The following is a 24733-nucleotide window of genomic DNA, read 5'->3' as shown; positions in this document are numbered from 1 at the left end:
ACTTATCTGTTTTTGCGTCTCCCCTCTGATCTGAAGTTAGTGTGACCGTCCCACGTGTGATCCAGCAGCAACTTTGCTACGCATGTGGTTGAACCGTGCGCCATGAATTCACAGCAAGAAACAACATAAAGTGTGGATAAGTCTCCAAAATGTTGTTTGGAAAAGACGTGCCATGGCGGCGTCTGGAGGGCATGTCGTTTGGCATGTACTCTGCCGAAGAGATAAGGTGAGCGATATCATGTTAGCTTTTGGTTTCAATGCTAAACATGAGTTCAAAACAACATGCCTGCTAATAGCAGCATGCTATAACGTTTAAATTACACTCACATTCAGCTAGCTAGGAGTTACTTTGTCTGTGTTCATAACAGACGTTTCATATTAATGTCTTGAGCCCAAAACCCGATTCTCAACAGCAACTATGACTGTAAAATAACGTTACCCTGCTTATCAAGTGTCTCTCCTGACTTTTTGTCATTCATTTCCATTTTACTTGGTAGAAATGATTCTTAACATTCTATGTTATGTTTTCTATTAATGGGCTGGGGTGAGATCTGGCTCACTAATGATACTAAGCAGCTTAATACTAAATATTGATGACACCAATATAGCTACCATCCACTGCTTGACCAGGGCTGGCAAGAATCCAGTATAACTGTCAGAGCAGTTGGTGGTGAAAATAAAAGCAGTTATAAAAATGCACTCTTCTCATCTCCTGTGTAGGAAGTTGAGTGTGAAAACGATCACTAACTCCAGGTTCCTTGATGCTGTTGGGAATGTGGCCCCGAACAGCTTGTACGATCTGGCCCTTGGGCCTGCAGATATCAAAGAGGTACATCTCTACTGGATCACATCATATACAAACTGTGTTATATAAAATGCAGTAATGACACATCTGTAACACGCCATAATCAGTCCGTTGCTGACTTCAGCCTCTGTTTGTAAAGTTTATGATTGTAAGTTTTAAGTTTCTGCAAATACGTTTTTCATTTTGTTGTGTGTTATTGTATTTACCAGGCGTGTTCAACCTGCTGTCAGGACTTCAACAACTGTCCGGGACACCTGGGACATGTTGAGCTGCCTCTGCCTGTATACAACCCACTGTTTTTTGATGTGAGCCTGCCCACAAATACATCCCACAACATATACATATTATAAATGCAGTACACACATGTTTACGACTCACTAGATCTACAACTATTAATCAATATGAAGATAGTTGACAATTAATTTAATTATAGACACTCAAACTGACTTAAAGTTGCAGCTTTACTTATTGGGTGTGATAGTGGAGTAGATGGACCAGCCTAAGGGTCCAATTGGAAAATCAGTATTAACATTTAAATGGTTTTCTAAAACTTGGTCCAGTGAACCTGCCTCTATGATTTTATTATTATTTTTAAAGTTTTTATTCTGTTTTCCTTTTCTCCTCCTGTGGCTCTCCTTCGTCAGAAACTCTACCTGTTGATGCGTGGATCCTGTCTGTCGTGTCACATGTTAACGTGTCCCCGAGCTGCCATCCACCTGCTGCTGAACCAGCTGAAGTTAGTGGACCGTGGAGCCATGCAGGAGGTCTACCTGATAGAACAAGTTCTCAACCAGGTGGGTTTATACTGGCTGTGCAAACTAATTATGGCAGGAGTGCATAGACTACAGCACAGTTTGTACCAAAAGAAAGCAACCATGATCTATTACGATATTGATCTATTGATGTTTTTTTAATTGTCTTCACCTAATTGTAGATTGCTAACTAATATACCTTTTTATGATGTTTTGTAATCATTGTAGATGATTTATTTATTTATTTGTGTGTGTGTGTGTGTGTGTGTGTGTGTGTGTGTGTGTTAGTACCTAGAAGAGAATCCCAAAGCCACAGGAGATGAGATCCAGCAGGTGCTTAAGGAGTTTACAGATATGATAGTTGGAGAGAACGCTGAAGGTTCAGAAAACATCAAACCGGTGAGCACACACTAAAACACACGTGACACTGATCATATGCACAAGGGATAATTTACAATCATTTCAACCGTACCATGCATCCTGTCTAACACACACTGGTCTAATAATGTGTCTGTGTGTGTTTCTTCAGATTAAACACCTTGTCGAAAAGAAAAGCAGTCTGATAAATGACTTCTGGAGGATCCACATGAAAACAAGAAAGTGCCCGTACTGCAGGTAAAAATGATGATGCATTTGACTGAATTCTCATTTCACTGCTTAGAGAGGTATTCAGTGTATATAAAGTGCTGTATACCAACGGTGGTGGTTTTATGTTGTGTGCGCAGGAGCGGCAGGTTCACAGTGCGTCGGGAACATAACAGTAAGCTGATTGTCACAATGCCATCAGGAGCAAAGACCACTGGCAACACTGATGGTAAGTAATATTTTATTTTCAGAATTGTGATGATTTTTTGCACACATTCTATTCATTATCGTACTAACAGTTACGTGGGCTAAAGAAGACGGAGATTAAGAACTTTGTTAGCTTCTAAATGAGGAGGTGATTTGTGGGGGAGAGCTTATTTGTGCACTTGGAAGTGGTGAGTAACCTGTAACTCTGCACCAACATGCTGCTCATTGTGCACTCTCGTCTTCTTGTAGATGATCTGATGGCTGGTAAGAGAGTCTACCTGACAGCGAGTACCGCTCGAGAACACACCAACAAACTGTGGGAGCAAGAAGGTAAAAATGATTTGGTGATTCATTTCATAGACGGACAAGAGATGTGATGCATCAGATTTAGCTACGACTTTCCACCTGCAGTCCCCGGGCCCACTGACTCAAACACTAATACAACTCGTGCAATTAAACAGTCACAATTTATTTATACAAATTGTTAAATTCAATCATAGATCCAAACATTAATGAAAGCCAACACTTAAACGTATGAATAATGCTTCTTGTTTCGTCATTAAATGTGTTGTGCGTTGAAATGTATATCTTTTGTGGTTACAAAGTGGCAGAATAGCAAAAACAGCCAAAATCTCATTCAGTCTCGGCTGTTTGTCGGATTTTGAAAACAAATCATCCGAATACCTCCTCTCTCTCTCCCAGCTTTCTTCTTGAAGTGCCTCTTCGCTGGGCTGGACGAGGCGACGGTGTCAGAGGAGGGCGAGGAAGCGTTCAACCCAGACCTCTTCTTCCTGGACCTGCTGGTGGTCCCACCTTGCAGGTACAGAGTGATCATTGAACTGCTGGTACAATGATTGTACAAATATTAGTAGTACCTCCTCAACAATCACTACAACAATTTTCTTTGATAACCTAGAGGCAAAACAAGCGTGTACAAGCTATAAAGGACACACTGATTAATCTCAGCCTAAATATACCTAGTTTATACACTGTAGGAGATATCAAAAATATTTGTCTTGGCTTAAGTTGTGTGATTATAGTGCTTTATCGCGTCTTTCCTTCTTTCCCTGTCAGGTATCGTCCAATTAATCGGCTGGGTGACCAGATGTTTACAAACGGTCAGACAGTCAACATGCAGGCTGTCATGAAGGACTGTGGAATCATAAGGAAACTTCTGGCTCTCATAGCCGGGGAGAAAATTGCTCAGGAGGAAGAGGTAATATGAAATTTGTGTGCGACAGGGGTTTACATGTCTGTTCTCAGAGTTTTTCTCCATACCTCTTTTTTATTTTTTATTCATGTATAATAAGGTGTAGCTACATATATCCAGTGAAAACATGGTTATTGTTGTGATACCGGACATGTCAACCTGTCCTCTCTTGTCCCTCTCAGGCTTCTGAACAGGTAGACCAGACGTTTCTGTCAGGGATCCCTGGGGTGACATTAACAGATAAACTGTACAACATCTGGATCCGACTACAGACTCACGTTAACATCGTCTTTGACAGTGACATGGACAAAATGATGACGGAGAAATACCCGGGAATCAGACAGGTATCATATACACAGATATTGCACTCTAACAAGTCTTCCTTCTTCTCTGATAAAAAAACAATCCAGTGTCCTAATTGTCACCTCTCCCCTTCCAGATCCTGGAGAAGAAGGATGGACTGTTCCGGAAACATATGATGGGAAAACGAGTGGACTACGCTGCGCGATCTGTCATCTGTCCAGACATGTACATCGGGACCAATGAGATAGGAATACCTATGGTACATCTGACTGTGTTTCAGATTTATTTTTACCTTAAAGACAGAGTATCAGGCTTATTGAAGAAGGGGAAATGTGAATGATATCAGTGTCTCCTCCATGCTCCTGCAGGTGTTTGCCACCAAGCTGACCTACCCCCAGCCTGTCACTCCTTGGAACGTGAAGGAGCTCCGTCAGGCCGTTCTCAATGGGCCAAACGTCCACCCCGGAGCTTCCATGGTGATAAACGAGGATGGCAGGAGAACCATCCTATCACCTACCAGTCTTGCACAAAGAGAAGCTGTTGCCAAGCAACTGCTGACGCCCTGTCCCGGACCACATAAGATGCCCATGAAGATAGTAAGTCAGACTTGGACAGAATCAAAACCTTGTATCCCCTGCAGCGTGAATTAACCCTCTGTTGTCCTCCTGTCTGTCCAGGTGAATCGTCACATAAAGAATGGAGATGTTTTGTTATTGAACAGACAGCCAACTCTGCACAGACCCTCCATACAAGCCCACTGTGCTCGCATCTTACCAGGAGAGAAGGTACCATCTGACCTCTGTAGACTAACTTTAGTCATTGTGATGTATTATAGAAGCAAAGTGTCCAACAAGTTGTCCTTTGTCTGAATTGGACGTTACAGGTACTGAGGCTCCACTATGCCAACTGTAAAGCATACAATGCTGACTTTGACGGGGACGAAATGAACGCACACTTCCCACAGAGTGAGCTGGCCAGAGCAGAGGCCTACACGCTAGTCAGCACTGACCAGCAGTACCTCGTTCCTAAGGTGGGTTCTCACACACACACACACACAACTTTGGCTGTTCTGAGTTCAGCTGGCCAAATAACGCAGAAAGACTGTTTTGTGCTACATTATCATTACTAGTGGTAGTAATGGTGGTGGCGAGTTGTTGTATGCTAATTGACATTGTGCCTATTTAATTGGTCTGAACTACTGATCAAATCGCAAAACAAGGCTATTTCCTATTTTAATTTAATCACTTTTCAACTCTTAAAAAGTGATCCGCAATGTGTGCTGAACTTCCACAGTTCAGCACACATGTGAACTGTGGATTGGTTTTAGAGCTGCAACGATTACTCGAGTAATTCGAATAATTCGATTACAAAAAATGGTCGAAGCAAAATGTCTGCCTCGAGGCTTCGTTTAATTCCTATCACCCGCGTTATGTCAGGGATAATTTTTCCACACAGACCATTATTGCGTTAACTGTTATGTTAAGGTGTGAAAACTAATTTGTGTTAAATTGCAAGAGAGTAATAGCCTACACACCAAATAACCTCTTTCAACCCACACACACACACACACGCACTAACTCATCTCTTCTCTCTCACTCTCCCTCACGCACGGGTGCACACATAAACAAACACACACCCTTACTCCCGGTGTTAGGAATAGATGGAATAAATACCTGCATGTTTTTTTCAGGAATAAAAGCCAATAGCTTGGTCTTTTTAACAGGCCTGTCATTTTCGTTATGCATTATTTGGGATTGTTGTTTAATAATGCAAAATTATATTTTATTAGACTACTCGATTAATCGATGGGATAATCGGTCGAATACTCGATTCTAAGAATATTCAATAGCTGCAGCCCTAATTGGTTTAACAGTCTGTCCAGTGGAGAGACTGCTGGGAGGGAATTGGCACCAAAGTGAGTGAAAGCACTGTCTTGTTCTGGCTAAATTAACTCTCTTTATAGTTTTTTCCATTATTGATGTTAAATCTAATGTGGTGTACACTGAATGCCCTGTGTGCACTTGTGTAGAGCACCTTCATAAACAAACCACGTAGTGCCTTATTCAAACAAATAAAGGGAAAACCTGTAATGCACTAGTCCACAGTCGGAAATATTGCAGCCTTGTCAAATTCAGTGCGTCCTCTTCAGTGGATGCCACTGGCCAAAATGGCTGCCACAGTGAAGGTGTAGTTCATGGGCCCCGTGGTGCTCTAACATGGCCACTGGGGATAAATATGTACTACACACAAACACAAACATTTAGTAAACTTAACCAAACCAGTGTTAGTACTCTGCAATGGTCACCAATAATGTTGATTAATCCTAGTCGGTTATCACGGGGTCTCTGGAACTTCAATGTCTGAATGTTCACCAACACCTGGTGCAGTCGGTTGTTTTGTTTTGTTTTGTTTTGTACTGTGTTTGTACTTACTGTGGAGTTGTGAGGACGAGGTGGCAGCATCATTTGCTTTCCACCACTGTGTTGTTAGAGGGTATTTTAAGGTTGACTCACATGCATTTAGCCAGCCTTCCTTCCCGTAATGCATCTTGCAAACAGGAACAGTATCATTGGAAGTGGGCCTGCAACCGCCCCGTTTTCTACTCCACTTAGCTCAAACTAAAAGGTTACAAAATAATGAAAAACTGCTGTCGAAATAAAGACAGCTCTTCAGCAAATGCCAGGGTAATTTGATCTGTTTGCAATAAATAATCTAACAATGGCCTAAATACATTACCTGGAGATTTAAAAAAGGTGATGTGTATGTAAGGATATGGCACCTTTGGCCAGTAGGTGGGGTTGTTCGCCCACTAAAATTTAACAGCTGAGTCTTATTATAAGTTTTTATTTAAACACTGGACATCTTGAAGGCTGTTTTTGTTTTATGAGTAAATGTAAATATTTTAGATAATTAATAAAACGCAAACTTACTTATGAAGTACATTTTTTTCTGTCTGTCTTCAGGACGGAAAACCTTTAGCAGGTCTGATCCAGGACCACATGGTCTCTGGTACGAGGATGACGATTAGAGGCTGTTTCTTCACCAGAGTCCAGTACATTGAGTTGGTGTACAGAGGACTCACTGATAAACCAGGCAGAGTTAAACTGCTGCCGCCTGCCATCCTCAAACCTCAGCAGCTGTGGACTGGAAAGCAGGTAATTTGAACCTCTAACTCTCTGTTTTTAGTAGGAACTCTTCAGCTGTTGTGTTATCCTACATACCAGAAACACACAACTGTGTCCAAAGTAATTTAATGCCCCTGCAAGCTCAGTTGTGTCATGAATGTTTTGTTTCCTGTAGGTGGTGTCCACACTCCTGTTGAATGTAATCCCACAGAATGCTGTGCCTCTTAATCTGGTAGGCAAATCAAAAATCCCCAGTAAAGCTTGGATCCAAGTTCCACCAAGAGCCGCTCCAGGCTACAAACCTGACAGCATGTGTGATTCACAGGTACACACACGCACACGCGCACACAATCACACACACACAGAGTGAAACTGTGTCATGATACTGTTACAGCTTGAAACAAGCTCTGTTGTGTGTTTTTTCATGTTGAAGAATTTAAAAAAATGGTTGATAAAGTATCTGATGCATTTTTTGTTTTTTAATGTATTGGATTCTCAGGTGGTGATCCGTGAGGGAGAGTTGTTGGTGGGGGTTCTGGACAAAGCTCACTACGGCTCCTCAGCCTATGGTCTGGTCCACTGCTGCTATGAGCTGTACGGAGGGCAGACCAGTGGCAAACTGCTCAGCTGTCTGGCTCGACTCTTCACTGCTTACCTGCAGCTGTACAGAGGCTTTACTCTGGGTGAGATGGATACAGATGACAGTAAACCGTAAACCAAACCGTAAACCAAACTGTTGCTAAATTCTCATTTGTCTATCAAGGTGCAGTGTTGTGGAATGATATAAAACATTTTTTAGAATCTAGTTTCTCTATAAATACATTTAAAACCAAGTTCAAACAATACCTACAGACCTAGTCACATCTTTACATCATTGGGTTTTAATTGAAATGAATCTGCAATTTTATGGATATTTTCAGTTTGTTGTTTATTGTGTTTTTTTTTTGTTGTTTTTTTTTGTTTGTTTGTTTTCCCCTTTTTTCTTTTTCTTTTCTTTTCTTTTTCTATTGATTGATCTGTTTTAGTGATTTTGTATTGAGGGGGAGGATCTTATATAAGCCCTTTGGGTTTCTTTTCCTCTCCTGCACAATTATTTGTCTTTGTATTATTAAACAGAATTCTTGTTTTATCATTGTGCATATAAATAAATTTAAAAAAAATAAAAAAAAACAAAAAAACAAACATACACGCCGGTGCCATTTGTTGCCTTTGTGACTAATTACATTGTCACTGGTTTGTGTTTGTCAGTTTTTGTGTATAATAGAAGCTAGAAGAAGGGGTATTGTATGAACTTAACTTAACTTATTGTGTGTTTGTGTCCAGGTGTGGAAGACATCCTGGTGAAACCGGGCGCCAACAGGCAGAGGAAGAAAATCATTCAAGAATCACTGAAGATTGGCACCAAAGTAAGTTAAGACACCAGCTTGTTCTGGGGAAATAAACTCTCCTCATAAAATCTAACACACCAGTCCACAGTCAGCAGTTAAAAATATTGCAGTCTTGTCAAATTCAGTGCTTCCTCTTCAGTGGATGCCACTGGCCAAAATGGCTGCGACAGTGAAGGTGTAGTTCATGGGCCCCATGGTGCTCTAACATGGCCACTGGGGATAAATATGTACTACACACAAACATAAACACTTAGTGATCTATTAGTACTATTCTTCAGTCAACAACTGCATCTTCACTGACTCCTGGTGCCGTCTGTTTTTTATAGTTCTACATCTTAGTGTTTTAAGTGGATTTGGCAGCATCCATGGCTGTTTGTCATGATTCAAACACCCATATGGGTGGTGCAAGAGTCAGAATTTTTTCTCATTCTTACATTGTGGCTTTGATTACGACCTGAAAACTTAGGGTCTCTTGCTGTTAAACTGCTAAATGTTCCACTGTTTTCTGTAAAATTGTGGCAGGACAGCTAAACAATGAGCTGAAACTCACCGTAAAGCTCAGAAAAGTCAAGTGAAGCTGCAGATTTAAGTGATAACTCTCTGTAGGTTCATCCCTGCGAGCTATCCCTTTTTAAACTGTCACATTGTCAGTCATAGCTACTTTCAGTGAAATACATATTGGTTAAAATGATTGGCGGTCTTCTTATTTTGCATGAAAAGCATATTTTTCCCTTTTTTTCGTTTGTAAGGCGATCCAGGCCGCCTTCAACCTGCCCTCTAATGTGGATCAAGCTGAGGCTCAGAGTCGCTGGCAGGACGCCCACCTCAACCCAGACCAGAGAGACTTCAGCATGGCCGACCACAAGTTCAAGGAAGTGGCAAACCAAGTGAACAATGACATTAACAAAGTAAGTGCCACTGCTGTTGGCAGTACCACCACCAAACGATGACTGATGCAGTAACTCTGATTACTCCCACTGGCTCGCACAATACCAGCATTGTCAAATGAAAAAGGAACAGGAAGTTTTTTTTTTCCCTCTTTTTCAAGTGATCAAGAACTTTTTAAGGAACTCAGGAAGAATACATGTGTTCCGCTTAGTTCCTGCAGGATAGTTCCAGGTGTAAAGATGTTTCTGCTCTGGGGGTATTTCTTTAGATAACCATCAAACATTCACTTCTTTTTTATTCATGCATTGCATTAATTCAAACAGTATTCAAACAAAACAACACCACATGTCTGTGTTGTTCCCTCATGTGTACAGAGATGTGCACAGACATTTCGAGGGGCAGGGCAAAAAAAAACGGGGCACACATCCACAAATCCAGTATTCCCAACTCCATGTTGCAATGTTTATGCCATGTTCAAACACTTAATTCGTTGTAGAAACCACAAATTTCCCCTTTTTTACGAAATGAATTCATTGTACAGTTGTTTAGATGAGTTCTGTCGCATTTAAACTATATACAAGGACATTATTGATATGATATTTTTGACATTTCTACTGTCTGTAGTAAACAGTACCTGAGTGATACAAGCAAGCGTTACATTCAAGATGGCATTTATCTAATTCCCGACAGATGTGTGCCTGCGCACAACCGTCAAATAATGGCTGGAAACTAACACACTTGACTTTTCCTTTCACTGAAACCTGCTTATGGTGAAAGCCAAGGAATACTTGGAGTGTTACCAAAATTGCGCAAAGCCACTGATATGCAGAACAAACACAGCCAAGTGAGCCACTTCACCAGGCTGTGCCAGGTTCAGATTAGATGGAAAAAAATCCCAACCAGCAGAAAGAGCCTGACAAGTGATGACTGAATATTACAAGCAGTGGCAGAGTAGCTGTGTTGTTAAGATGTGTCTCTCACCTCTCACCTCTCCCTCATTATGTCAAAAATAATAATATGGCCCAATGCAACTTACACTAGCCAGGATGAAACTTGTCAAGTATGAAGGCAAAAAGCTCACCTTTGTGGTGTTTGTGTGTGCGTGCCTGCTGCATTTTTCATTTGTCATCGTTCCACTTTAGCCCTTTTCTTCACTGATTTCAGATGTACTGCAAAGGAGTCGTGTTCAAAATAGCCTTTATAGTTCCTGTTTCGGTCCGGCAGTTTTGTCACTTATAATTTCATATAGCTTTATGCTTCACTTTATCCGATAAGTGGACAACATTTTCCAAAAATGCACAATTTTTAAACGGAGCATGTCATGTGTGTTCGTAGGTGTGCATGCCTGTAGGACTACACACCTCTTTTCCAGACAACAACCTCCAGCTGATGGTCCAATCGGGAGCCAAGGGATCTACTGTAAACACCATGCAGGTACCCCCCAACCACCACCACCAGAAACGCACACAAACGCACTTGCGTTAACTTTATCCTTACGTCATTCTGTACTGATTATTATTATTCAGTAAAATGTCATGAACTTACATGTGGGCCTGTGTGTTTTCCAGATTTCGTGTCTACTAGGTCAGATCGAGTTGGAGGGCCGTAGGCCTCCACTGATGCCTTCTGGGAAATCCTTGCCTTGCTTCCAGCCTTACGACCCTGCACCTGGTGCTGGGGGCTTCGTTTCAGGAAGGTTCCTCACAGGCATCAAACCACAGGTACATGAAGAGAGCGTGAAAGTGTTGTGTAGAGGAATTATTTTTGTCAACTGGAATACAAAATGGATCGCATAAAAGCACTCTTTCCTTTTTATGAGAGACCCCGCTATGACTTTGTGAGTTTAGCTCTACAAACATTTATCGAGAGTCTTGGTGCTTCATGATACATGACTATTCTTGTAATCCTGTTGTGCTCAGGAGTTTTTCTTCCATTGTATGGCTGGCAGAGAGGGCCTGGTTGACACAGCTGTGAAAACATCGAGATCAGGATACCTGCAGAGGTAATGTATACCGTCTTTAAATTGTGGTCACATGAGTGTGCAAAGGCAATGCATTCACATCTGGTATGATTCAAAGGGGTTCCTATGCAATGTGGAAAAGTAATGAATTAGATTTTAGTCAATTCAAGTTCTGGATAAGAAAGAATAGAAAAGTATTTGAGTTTCCAGATTGTTACTCCTATTCTGTGTTTTTTTTAAAACATTTTTATTTTTATGCTGCTTGGAGCAGACGGCCAGGACAGATTAAAATGTTTACTGCTGTGTAAGAGAGCCTGGGTCAGAACAGCTTGATGTTCTCTGAAGCATGGTCAAGGAGTATGACGCTGTCTCTCAGAGCTTTATGTATGTCACTGCCTGCAAACAGTGCCTTATAACTGTACATAATCTGGACATCCGTGACCAAATTAAAAAGAAAATGCCTTTTTGTTCCAGTCAACAGGGGAGTAACCTGACTTGGCTTATACTGCAGCTAAACTACTTGCTCCATGAGGACCACTCCTCAGTAAATTAGCATTTAAAAAGACTGCAGCCTTGTCAAATTCAGTGCTTCCTCCTCAGTGGATGCCACTGGCCAAAATGGCTGCGACAGTGAAGGTGTAGTTCATGGGCCCCGTGGTGCTCTAACATGGCCACTGGGGATAAATATGTACTACACACAAACATTTAGTGGGCTGAGCTGCACTAATGGGTTATGCAGGGATGTATTTATTAGAAAAGTACACAAACAATCTTCTCTCGGAAATACAGATATACAAAAAAAAAAGTGTGGATTGAATGACCAGTTTTCCGAGGGCTGCTTCGACAATTCCAAATATAAAACTTGGTTGGCTCAGTGTATGCACAGCAGTCCTTAGCTGCAATCTTTTGCGATTATTTGTCATCGTAATCACGCATGTAGTCATAATGTTTCCTGCATTTTAACGGTTAAATTTAAAGCTTTGATTTACATAATATTGTGAAAATATGTATAATGTTAAATATGGTGTATTAGCCTTACTCTCACCAACGATAAAAGTCTTAAGAACCCTGGATTCATGTTTCCAGTCTCTTTCAGGAGCTCTGAGAAACAGAAAAACATACACATTTTTTTTACTTCCCTGCATATGTCTGCACACGCCCAACTGAAGGAGTTTATATATCCTGTGCTCAAGGGTAGTGAATCATCAGTTTCATTATCAGACTGTTATTTGAGCTACCATATCGTTATTCATATCACCAGTACTGACACGCTCACACTATTCAACAGTCAGCTGATTTTCAGCAGACGTGTTGAATAGTTATGTGTATCTGTCAAACTGAGATCACAGATGTCTTTGTTCTTACTCAACCATAAACCCACTCAAAGATGTATTATCAGTTGTTGCTTACACAGACAATTTAGAAGATATTTTTTTCATGATTCGGAAGGGAAATGCTGCTGCCACATGAAAAGGGGCCATTGTATTCATTATTTTGTAGTGTGAAATATATCTGAACCAGTGGAGCATATTTATAAAATGGCTGTGATGTGAACTCACCTAAAACCACTCCAGAGTGAAGGAACTCATCTTAGACTGCATTATCCCCTCCTTATACCTATATTTATCTCCTCTCCATCTCGTCCTCCCCTCTGCAGATGTGTCATAAAGCATCTGGAGGGTTTGGTAGTGCAGTACGATCTGACGGTGAGGGACAGCGATGGATCTGTGGTCCAGTTTCTGTACGGTGAAGATGGCCTGGATATCCCCAAGACTCCGTTCCTCCAGCCGAGACAGTTCCCCTTCATAGAGGACAACTATGAGGTAAAGGAGAACAAAACACAAAGATGGTGTGAACGTGTCATGAATCATCACATGCACGTAAAGAACGCTGTTAGAATTTTAGACAACAAGAAAATGGCTTTAATGCAGTTTGCATATATAAACATATGTTTTTATCTCAGTGTCTTTCGGATGGTTCAGTCTGTTTTTTTGCTTCGTTGAGAACACCCTGATGAGTGCACAGATGTTATTAAAACAAATAATGAGAAGGTTAGTGCCGGGCCACAAAGTGTCTTTATAGCTGTGGTTTAGAAGAAGTTCAGCCAGAAAGCAGAAGTAGAACAGAGGTTTATATCACAGCGGTGTGCTAAATTGGATGTGATTACTGCTGCAAAGCAATCAGAGGCTGATTTATGATGTTGGGTGAGCCCAACCTCTCACAGGTGATTCAGAGGAACGTTGCTGAATAACGCCACATTTCTGATTTTACACTTGATTGGATCGTAGCTTTTTAGTTTCAATTTGATGTGGTGGATAAACATGTTGACAAACAGGTTTAGGCCTTACCGTACATATAATTTGGGACCAACCTTTTTTTTAAGCCTTAAATTCTGTTATAATTTTGGTAAATTAGCACTACGGATGTTCAGATGTTCCTCTGATTACTTTGATACTGAAGAACATAAGAAATATAGACCTCTTTAAGTCAGATAATCTCGGTCCTATAACTAGGACTAAAAAATACACATTTTCAATACGCTGCACATTGGTTTGACATAAGATGTTCATGAATTGTGAAAGATTAGACATTTTATACGTTGAGTTCTATCACTACAAACTGGTTAGTCCACAGCTGCAGTTTTTATTTTTCAGATGTGGGAGATTACTTCACAACACAGTAACTGGGTGCGGGTTAAACCACAGCTCCTGACGATGGCAATGTGGTGTATCAAAACACGTTTCTTTGTTCCAGTCAACAGAGGTTTAACCTGACTTGGCTTATACTGCAGCTAAACTACTTGCTCCATGAGGACCACTCTTCACTAAATTAGTATTTAAAAAGACTGCAGCCTTGTCAAATTCAGTGCTTCCTCCTCAGTGGATGCCGCTGGCCAAAATGGCTGCGACAGTGAAGGTGTAGTTCATGGGCCCCGTGGTGCTCTAACATGGCCACTGGGGATAAATATGTACTACACACAAACATTTAGTGGGCTGAGCTGCACTACTGCGCTGACTAATACTAATCTGACGTTCAATAATGTAAATGTTAACTTAATAGTTAATCTCTATAGTAATATTTTCTGTCACATTTTATAAGATATGCATGTTATCTACCTTTCCTTTCCTTTGATAGAAATCTTGATACTACTCTCACAGCAGTGCGTCAATTACAGAGGATTGAGTACAGTGGCTGTTAGCTTAGCGTAGCACGAAGACTGGAGGAAGCAGAAAGTGAATAGCCTTACTCTCACCAATGCTAAAAAAATACCCCAAAGACCACATCAAAAGCTCACTAACTTAAATCTCCAAATGTATGTTTTCACATTTGGTTTGTGTAAGGAGTAAACAAACCAGGCATTTAGTCTGCGTTAGAGGTGTGAGCAGGTGTATTTTAGAACATTGGACATAACTGAGCTAGCTGTTCTCCGCTGCTTCAAGCCTTTATGTTGCGCTAGGCTAACAGGATCCTGGCTTTAGCGCCATGCTAAACACAAAGACAAGGAATATCTGAATATCAATAAGTGAATTTCTAAAATCATCCAAAATATTCCACACATTAAATTTTTAGTTACTAATTTGGCTCATCTGAATTTGCCCTTCTGTCGTAGCACATTTTAGTACGGTATGATTACTAAAATATTGTACTATATGTACTGTAATATATTACAATTTTCCATTTTTATTTCAGCCGGGTGTAGAATATAAATAAATCCATTTAGATTCTCTTTATGTGGTTCTGTTTGTTTATAGCAGTGCATGCACAAACTTCCTTCCTGGCAGTGCTGTTTGTTTTTGATAATAGTGCTCACCTCTAGTTCACGCGGTCTTTTCAGTCAGCACAAAGCAACTCTGTCTGATGACTGTCAAGTGTCCGCTTTTTGAATAAGAGATGGATTGCAACACACATTCTAATACTTTTGGTTGAAAATTAACCTGAACAGGAAAAAAAACAGCCGTGTGTGTCTGCATTCCTGTTAGGTTATCCGGAGGTCCCAGGGTCTGGATGAGATTTTGGCACGTTTGGACCCTCAGACCGCCAATCAACACTTTGCAGCTATCCAGCGCTGGAAAACAAAGAGAGAAGTGGCATGTCCACGGAGAGGTAAATGGCGAAGTTTGACTTGCAGTAAGGCACACGCACATCTGTCTGATTGATAATCAGATTTTTATATATATATGTAAGTTGCTGAAAATGTGTTAGTTTTAGACTTTTTCATCACAGTTGCCGCAACAATGAACCCAAGTCACGTTCTATCTCTGTTGAAAATGACCAGCTAAGCAGGCAGTGACAGCCCAGTGAAATGTTAAATATGACTTTAAACTTACTGCTCTATGAATCCATACTGCTGTAATCATAACATTCTTATAGCAGCCATGGTAACAACAGTTACGCCACCAATTTTACACATAAAGTCCCCGGGAGTTCTACTGCATCCTACTACTGTAGTATACAACTTCTTTGTGGCTTCAGAGGAAGCTGCTGTAATCTAAGAAATTGCCTCCAGTGATGTCACTCAGTGGAAAAAATAACAAAATCTATATCTGTGATATGTCCTGCTCTGCTGTATTGATTTGAATCTTTTGTTAAACTGTTCATGATGGGTCCAGTAGTGTTATAAGAGTGCAATGCTAGAAATGTGGCCAGCTTTCCAAAACCCTCTTCCAACATTACCGACAATGCAACTTAACCACTGTGTTGCAATTTATTAGATTACATGAAGCTTCCTCTGGAGCCACAACAGGCTTTCTACTACTTTTTTTTTAACATATGCAGTAGTACTCCTCAAGACCTGTAAACACACTTCAGTGTGGACAATTGGAGGAATTACTCTTTAAGAATAGGTATTCTTCAGTAGGAGGTCGATAATTTCATCCAGAATCCCAGAAAGTGACAGTGAAGTGTTATACTACATTTGTTCAAAGCCTGTGAGAATGAGTCATGTAATGTTTGTGTCTTAATCTGTCAGGAGCGTTCTTGCTGTTTTCCCAAAAGAAGTTGACCAAACTGAACCAGACTGAACAAAGTACAGAGCCGGATGTTTGTGGCAGAAATGCAGCCGTACAGCAGGTATATACAGACAACAACCAACACATTTAAATGAAAAAAGATTAGTCAGGTTTGCTGGCACACTCTGTTGCTCAAGTCTAACCCAGATGGACTGAACTTTAATTGTGACACGCAGCAAAGGGACCCAGGCCGGGAGTCGAACCCGGGTCCGCTGCAGAGCCTCAGCACATGGGACGCGCGCGCTACCAACTGAGCTAAACGGCGCCCCGGACTGAACTTTAAACTCTCCCCCCCTCCGCAGGTCATACAGCAGTGGCACTCTCTGGATGAGTCCAGCAGATCTAAATACAGCAAGAAGTCCTTGCGCTGCCCCGAGCCCTCTCTGAGCTTGTTCAGGCCGGATGTCTGCTTCGGATCAGTGTCTGAAAACTTTCACAGTATCACAGATAAATACCTGCAGAACAGAGGCGGTCTGAGAGAGGACAGCCTGGAAGCCAACAGGTACTGAGTGTCAGAATTCTCCACATCATATCTAGGGCATACAAAAAAATGACAATTTACAAGACAAATATTGTCCTCAGGAAGGGAGTATGGTCAACGTGTCAAAGGATGTTGAAACCACACAGTTTTAATAACCAAATAGGAAATACAGGCAACTCCAGTGCTTCCAAACTTAGAAATTACAGGGCTTTTATTTAGTTTGACTGCAACTTGTAAATATCGACTTTCACTTTAAATCGACAGCGAAAGCACAAGATTAACAAACATAACATTTTCATTTTTAAATCATGTTGATGGTACAGTGTCTAGTAACAGAGTGAATGGTGTCTAAGCCCCATGTCTCTCTCTGTCTTCAGCCTTCGCCAGCTGTTGCACTATAAGTGGCAGCGGTCACTGTGTGATCCAGGTGAAGCTGTAGGTCTGCTGGCAGCTCAGTCCATAGGCGAGCCCTCCACACAGATGACCCTCAACACCTTCCACTTTGCTGGCAGAGGAGAGATGAACGTCACTTTGGGAATCCCTCGGTAATGTCGCCTCTACACCAAACTCATTATTTACCTTTGCTGTATATATGATCACATTATCACGACATATACAGCCTTGGAAAGTTTTATAAATGTCTACATTGAAGTGTTTCTTTTAAACGTAGTTCAGCTTTTGTGTCCTTTTGCAAAACTCATATATTTTACAAAGCTACTGTCGGGATCGACTCAAACATGGACCAAGTTTTTTAACCTAGCAGTATTTATTTTTCCCCCTTTTTTGCTAGTATAAGCTCGCCATGTGTAAAGGAACTTTAACACAGTGTTACGGCGTGCTAAAGGTTCTGGTAAATGTTTATCTAACTGAACTGAGATACAAAAATAAAAAAATGTAATGCACCCTTTTGGGTGCTATGCTACTCACCCACATGATAATTTCTGTCTGCCTCAACCGCAGCAAAGTGATGTAAAGAAAGCTTATGGGTGGAAATGATGTGCAGAATTCTCACTTGAATTACCACAATCTTTGTAAGAGAGGAACAGCACCGAGCGCCTTGGTAGAGAGGCGGTTACAGCAGATGACTCATAACCGCTATTGTCTTGATCTTTAAGAAGGCCTGATATGGAGCCAGAGTGTGCAACACCTTTTGTTCACTTTCTATTCTGCTGTCAGTGATCAGCACCTCAGTAGGCAGCCTCTTCACTGTCATAATCTCAATACAGTTTAAAACATCCCAAAAAAGTTTGATTCAAGGTGAGCAGCAAAGTATCTCACAAACTGAAACCAAAACAAGAGGACAAAGTTTATGCTGCTCATATCACCAACGGGCACAGGCTTGTCAAACATTTTATGTAGAAAATGCACATGTTAAAGTATAACGTCTACAAGTTGATTTCCCCATTACAGCTGGTTACACATAATTTAACTTTAATGCTTGTAAGTTCTTTAAATGACATTATACAGATACATACATTTCTAACTGAAATTGATCACATGTATGACCTGTTGAGATAACAGAGCAAACAAAGCTGTCGGGCAGAAGTATAGTCCGGACATTTGTGTCTCGCCATTCAATCTGGAGAATTAAATAAACTCTCTTCAACAGCCAAATGAGATGTGAAAAGCAAACATTTTGGTATGAGCGCGTGCGGGCTCAGTCTGATGTGTTACAGTTTAACTTTTTTCTCTGTAGATCTCATTCATTACTGACTAGAAATATTTAAAAACAAATACCCGTCCTAAAAACACCTCTCCTACATCAGAATGTCTCACTTTTGTCTGCTTACTCTTCCCTGAGTCATACTCCCATGCCCTCCACCGGACTGTACCAGAGTGTCTCACTCTCTCTCTATTTGCTGTCTGTCTCACAGACTGAGGGAGATCCTGATGGTGGCCGGCTCCAACATTAAAACTCCCATGATGAGCGTTCCAGTGCTCAACAACAAGAAAGCCTTGAAGAGAGCAAAGATGCTTCGTAAGAAACTCACCAGAGTCTGTCTTGCTGAGGTAACCATCAGGTTCTCATGTGTCTTTATGCCTACGAATATCTTGTTTTTTCTTCTTCTGTTCTTATCGTAATAGAACTAGTTGTTTAATTCAATATACTGTGATGTTGTAAAATGAAAAGATTATCAAACATGAAACTGGTATTATACCTTTTGTAAACCTAATTGTTCATATCTTTCCCATCTTATGTCTTTTTTCTTTTCTTTTCACTTTGTGTTTGCTCATGTCTACATGTCTGCACGTTTCAGCATGTACTTGTAATATGCTGAACATGTTAAAAACTAGAACTCACCACAACACTGTGCATGTATGTGTGTTCGGGTGTGAGCAGGTGCTGCAGAAGGTGGAAGTGATAGAGACTTTGCGGATAGAAAATCAAAGGATGCGGATGTTCAAAGTCACCTTCAGTTTCCTGCCTCCTGACCGTTACAGTGATGATAAGCTGCTAACACCACACCAGATCCTCCACTTCATGGAAACAAGGTCTGTGTGAATATCTGTCAGTCTGTGTGTGTATGTGAGGCCTGTTATGTTCTCCTGTACAGGAATGTATTAAGAAATATCTTAATTTTAACCTCTCACCTTCCCTGTTTTACACTTTGTTTGGTTGTTTGTTCTCCCAGGTTTTTCCGTCTCCTCCTTGAAGCCATTAAGAAGCGCAGTGCCAAGCTGGCTTCCATCGCCGTCGAAACAAGGAAGGCCACCCTCAGGGATAAGGACCATGATGGAGATGCGACAGCTGACACAGCAGGGGTCTGTGTTTTCATTTCACTAGTTCCTTATAGGATTATTAGGATAAATGTTGTTGCTCATCTTTAAACTTTTCTCTCTTTGAATACCAAAAAAAATTGGAAATATCTTTGTCATGTCGACATTCCTCAGTTGGATGACGGGGAGGGAGAAGAGGATCGAGAGATTGTTGATGACCAGGCCAACGAAGGAGACGCTGATGCTTCAGATGCTAAGCGAAAAGACAAACAGGAAGAGGAGGTATGAAAATGGATGAAATACTTTGTATTACAGTAAATACAGAGACGTGTGTGTTTAAATGTTAAATGTATCCTCTGTTTCTTTATGGATGGACAGTTTCACCTGATACACTAGAGGTGACAGCTAAAGCAACTCACTAGTTTAGACAAGAAAAATGTAGATGCTCCATTTAAGCAACGATTCTCATGTTTCAGTTTGTCCTGAGTTTCGTTTTTTTGTTGGGTTGTGTTTTTCTGCACATATGAGAGCTGCAGATGTGTTATTTTTTCCTACCTCGACCATTTCCTATTATTTACAGAAGACATAAATAAACAAATTAAAAACATTACAAATATTAAAACACAGCAACATGCACATGCTCTTTTTTGGCAGATTTTGTACATGCAGAAAAATGCTACATAACACAATGAAGCATAGACAAAACCCCAAAAAGCAGAATAGAACCTCTTCAGTGTGACTATTGATATCATGACGAGTTTTACTGCATCAAGTTCAACCAAGCCACACCCAAGATGGATCTTACCCCGGAGTGCAGTAGATCCAAAATTCACCTGCCCCCACCCTGAAGGGGCCCACCTCCTCTCCCATAAATGAGCCTGTGTTGTTTGAGACTTAACTTATTTCTATTCTGTCTATGTCTTAACTTATAGTGTAGTTTATCTCCATGTGTCGTACGTTCAGATATCTGCTGTATTTTACACTTTTCATCATGTTCACTTTCAGCTGTTATGGCAGTTGTGTTTAGTTACTGCTGGTAAAAGTCTAACATTTCCTGATTTTGCTGCCTCATTAAAAAAAAAAGCTTTTAAATAACTAAATAATGAGGGGTTTTTATTGTGAAGAATTTATAGGGAATTAAATGTGTTTGCCAACAAATAAACAGAGCTTTTTAGAGTCTTTTTTCAATAGTGCTACAGGGAGGAAGTGTGTTCACAGCCGCTCCTCTGACCACTACACAAGCCAAGTACATCATCAATTAAAGAGCCAGACAAATTCCACAGGAAGTATTTTGTGACGTTTATCTGCCTTAAAATCCTACTAAATGTTAAATATAAATGTAAAAAATTAAATCCTAAATGAAACAAATATAAAATGATTAATGCCCATCTCTGCTTTCCTCTGCAGGTGGACTATGAGAGTGAGGAGGAGGACGGAGGTGATGATGGCGAGGATAAAGAAGATCAGGGGGAGGAAGAGGAGGAGGCGTCAGAGAAAGCAGAGGATACTCTGGAGGAGACCCAGCCAGAGTCTGCAGGGCTGGAATGCAGAAGAAGAAGAAAAGAGCAAAAAGAGTAGAAGGAGAAGAAGAACCCTTGAATCAGATGAGAGTGAACGCCGTTCTGCAGTCCAACTCGGCGATAGAGAGATATTGCTACGATGTCGAGCATGAACTCTGGTGTGAGGTGAGTTTTCATGTGTTACACAAGATTTCAGGTTGGACTTCTAGAAAAAGGCACGCTATAATTCATCTTATTATTATTTGAAAAGATGAGCTCTGAAGGGAACAAAGACAATGAGTCACATATTGTATGTGTAGTCTTAAGGAACTGGAATTATGCAATACAACACAATTGTATTGGTTGCAATGTGCACTGTATGCATTTGATTGGTGTGATGTTGTCCTCTTTAAAGACAGTTATTTAATGTGAGGGCACCATAGCTCCTTTGACACCCTACTTCCACTGCCATAGGTGTAGCCACAGTCAAAAGAACTCCACAGTTAAAGTTATTTAAAATGCATATCAGTAGTAATGTGATTACAAAGAAAAGCCATTTCATCAAAATATTTTGACTTTGTTCATTTAACCTCGTCACTGAGCTCTAGCCTGTTTTGTATTGCAGTTGTTGCAACGTGCACGCTTTACCTTGTGACTAAACATCAAACAGCTAATGGCAGGAAGTTGCATGCACTTTAATTGTGACCACAGTCCCACAACCCAACACAGATAATGTAATGCTGCAACGTGCCAGATGCAGAGTGAGAGATTCATATTTTTCCGACTTTGCGGCAGAGATGTGAATTATCTCACACTCTCCCTCATTGTCTCTCACACATACACAAACTAATACAAGAGTTTCCCGCACCTCCTCTTCTTTAAATGTGTGTGTTGCTCATAGGACAGTTTCTTTTTTTTTAATTGGTTACACAACTTCAATGATTGTATCCAAGCCATACTGTTGCTGTCCTTACCTATGTTTCCATACTGGTACATCAATTTCGAAATAACTCAACAATCACCTGTGTCAGGCGTTACACAATTTGTTAATGGCCACATACAAACCAATCAAAATGAATCTAATTGTATCCTCTTTTTGGTTAGATAAGAATATGCTGGTTTTAAACCAAATAGACTTCAGCTTTAAGGTGTCTTCAGTGTTAGGCCTCCTCGTTGGTTTATTGTTAAAACCTCGTTCCTTTAACTTCTTCATAGGTTGACCTGGTGTTGCCGGTGAGCAAGGTGCACTTCGACCTGACTTCAGTCCTGTCTACGCTGGCCCAGAACGCCGTCATCATGGAGACCAAAGGCTTGACTCGCTGCCTGCTCAGCGAAACCACAACAAAGACCGGGGAGAAAGAGACCGTTCTCAACACAGAGGGCATCAACATGCACGAAATGTTCAAGCACAGTGATGTATGTGGTCAGCTATGTTTTAGAATGCAACACATTTTGGTATGGTTCACACGTCTCTATTTAAACATGAGACCGCACTGTGGTCTTAAGGACAGATGGACAAAGAAGTATAAGGAAATGTACCATTTTATCTTTACTTTCATTTTCTGAAGCATTATAATGTAGATAGATGATAGATCAATTGTGGGGTGGAACTTAATCTTGGAATGCACATAAACCATGCAACACACTTTAGAAATGACCAAAGATTGTGTCACATAATCTTATCAACATAGCCTGGTGTCTTCTTGTTTGCTTTATTGACTGCAGCTAACAATGTGTGTAGATTGTTGCTGCTTTCAAGTATTTCATCTATATATCTATATCTATATCTATATCTATATATATATATATATATATATATATATATATATATATATATATATATATATATATATATATATATATATATATATATCTTATCTATCTATCTATCTATCTATCTATCTATATAGATAGATAGATAGATAGATAGATAGATAGATAGATAGATAGATAAGATATATAGATAGATAGATATATATATAGATATATATATATATATATATATATATATATATATATATATATATATAGATATAGATATAGATATAGATATATATATATATATATATATATATATATATATATATATATATATAGATATAGATATAGATATAGATATATAGATATAGATATAGATAGATATAGATATAGATATAGATATATAGATATATAGATATATAGATATATATATATAGATATATATACATATTTTATTTTTATTTTTTTAATATTTATCAACAGAAATTCCAAATTAAATTTACATCAAATATCTGGAATAATTATACATGGTTGATGGTATTAAGGAGATTTTTTAAGTTTCAATTTACTACGTTTTTTAATTCCACATATACACTATGTGGAGTTATATGACCGGTGCAACGCTTGAAACCATCCAGTAATTCAACACACTGACAAATATATTTTGTCAAGTCACATTTTCTCCACATCATCACATGATCGCACAGATACAGAATGACAGTTTCACAAATCGTTTCCTCTTCTGCTCTCTTTGCGGTGGAGTCAAATAAAAAGAAGATTAAAAGAGAAGTTGATGTATATCTTTCATATTTTCCCCGACAGATCTTGGACATCAACAGACTGTACTCCAACGAGGTCCACGCCATGGCAAAGACCTATGGGATTGAAGTGGCTCTGAAAGTCATAGAGAAGGAGATCAAAGATGTCTTTGCTGTCTATGGTAACACACACACATGCGCGCAGTACAAAATCAGATACCAGACCACAAAACACTCAGGTTTCACCTGTACTTCTCTGCCTGTCTCTAGGTATCGAGGTGGATCCCCGACATCTGTCACTGGTAGCAGATTACATGTGTTTTGAAGGTGTGTATAAGCCATTAAACCGTCACGCCATCCGGTCCAACTCCTCCCCTCTGCAGCAGATGACGTTTGAGACCAGCTACAAATTCCTCAAACAGGCTACCATGCTGGGTGAGTAACAGATGATGTTGATGATACTTCAGAGGAAAGGAAATACACAAAACACTGAATAGTATTTAAAAACTATAGTTGCTTTAAATCATCTTGTATTCCATGAAGTTTCATGACAGTGTCTCGCTGATGTGGATTTTAAGTTGTCTCCTGTAGCCATGAGCGACCACTGCCCTTGTCTTTGTGTTTTGGTCAAGTCTGTTTTTACTTCTTTTTTCAGGGTCACATGACCAGCTGGTGTCACCCTCAGCCTGCCTGGTGGTGGGGAAGGTAGTCAAAGGTGGAACAGGACTGTTTGAACTCAAGCAGCCTCTGCAGTAGGAGAGGAAACGCTGCAGTCAGTAGTGGTTGGATGAGGCACACCGTAAAAGCTGCCTTAGGTGAACTTATACCATCTCAGAGCTGGAGTGGATTCACTTTCACTTCTGTGACATGACATGTGTACCTTTTCTGACAAATGAATAAGAACAACTTGTTTTGTCTCAGTCGTACTTTATATGGTTGATATGACAAATGCTCTTGAATATTTGTTGATTGAGGGAAATTGTTCCTGGATTAAATGATTTAAAAGCGACTGATGGCCTCTATTAGAAAAGAATGAAATCACTGAAAAGTCCCTGTATCATACTATTAAAGGATGCATTGTGTGTGTTTAGCGTACAACATTTTTTTTTGTCTTTTGTATTTAATAACGAAAATAAAGTAAAAATATAAATGAAAAAATGTATGTAATTGTTGTTTGGTGCAATAAACCTGTTATGCTTTTTCATAAGAGTGTTTTATGTTTTTCCTTAATTAATTACATCCGTAAGTCAGCAAATTGGTATTAAGATTTCCTCAAGTGTCAGGTGG

General features: G+C 40.1%; 1 protein-coding gene and 4 non-coding genes across 5 annotated transcripts; all 5 read left to right on the top strand.

Annotated features, from left to right (window-relative positions):
- Positions 1-149: 149 nt before the first annotated feature.
- On the top strand, positions 150-24653 carry polr1a (RNA polymerase I subunit A). Its single transcript, XM_030396983.1, is given in 38 exon segments — positions 150-226; positions 721-829; positions 1015-1110; positions 1450-1599; positions 1846-1956; positions 2087-2172; positions 2283-2371; positions 2599-2679; positions 3052-3169; positions 3424-3565; positions 3742-3903; positions 3999-4121; positions 4231-4458; positions 4540-4647; positions 4746-4892; positions 6826-7017; positions 7163-7312; positions 7487-7670; positions 8311-8393; positions 9125-9283; positions 10599-10697; positions 10832-10984; positions 11183-11265; positions 12881-13046; positions 15204-15327; positions 16193-16293; positions 16535-16734; positions 17091-17258; positions 18588-18723; positions 19055-19206; positions 19347-19476; positions 19606-19713; positions 20839-20971; positions 20974-21116; positions 22146-22346; positions 23511-23628; positions 23717-23881; positions 24102-24653. Coding segments are annotated over 38 exon segments (5076 nt in total). The 3' UTR covers positions 24203-24653.
- Positions 5978-6114, top strand: LOC115569394 (small nucleolar RNA SNORA5). Its single transcript, XR_003981547.1, has one exon. It is a non-coding gene; the product is annotated as a small nucleolar RNA SNORA5 (small nucleolar RNA).
- On the top strand, positions 8481-8617 carry LOC115569396 (small nucleolar RNA SNORA5). Its single transcript, XR_003981548.1, has one exon. It is a non-coding gene; the product is annotated as a small nucleolar RNA SNORA5 (small nucleolar RNA).
- Positions 11790-11926, top strand: LOC115569397 (small nucleolar RNA SNORA5). Its single transcript, XR_003981549.1, has one exon. It is a non-coding gene; the product is annotated as a small nucleolar RNA SNORA5 (small nucleolar RNA).
- Positions 14070-14206, top strand: LOC115569398 (small nucleolar RNA SNORA5). Its single transcript, XR_003981550.1, has one exon. It is a non-coding gene; the product is annotated as a small nucleolar RNA SNORA5 (small nucleolar RNA).
- Positions 24654-24733: the final 80 nt, after the last annotated feature.

This window comes from Sparus aurata, chromosome 18 (genome assembly GCF_900880675.1).
Source record: "Sparus aurata chromosome 18, fSpaAur1.1, whole genome shotgun sequence".
NCBI lineage: Eukaryota > Metazoa > Chordata > Actinopteri > Spariformes > Sparidae > Sparus > Sparus aurata.
The sequence above is the reverse complement of the archived record's forward strand: the minus strand, read 5'-3'. Positions and strand labels throughout refer to the sequence as shown.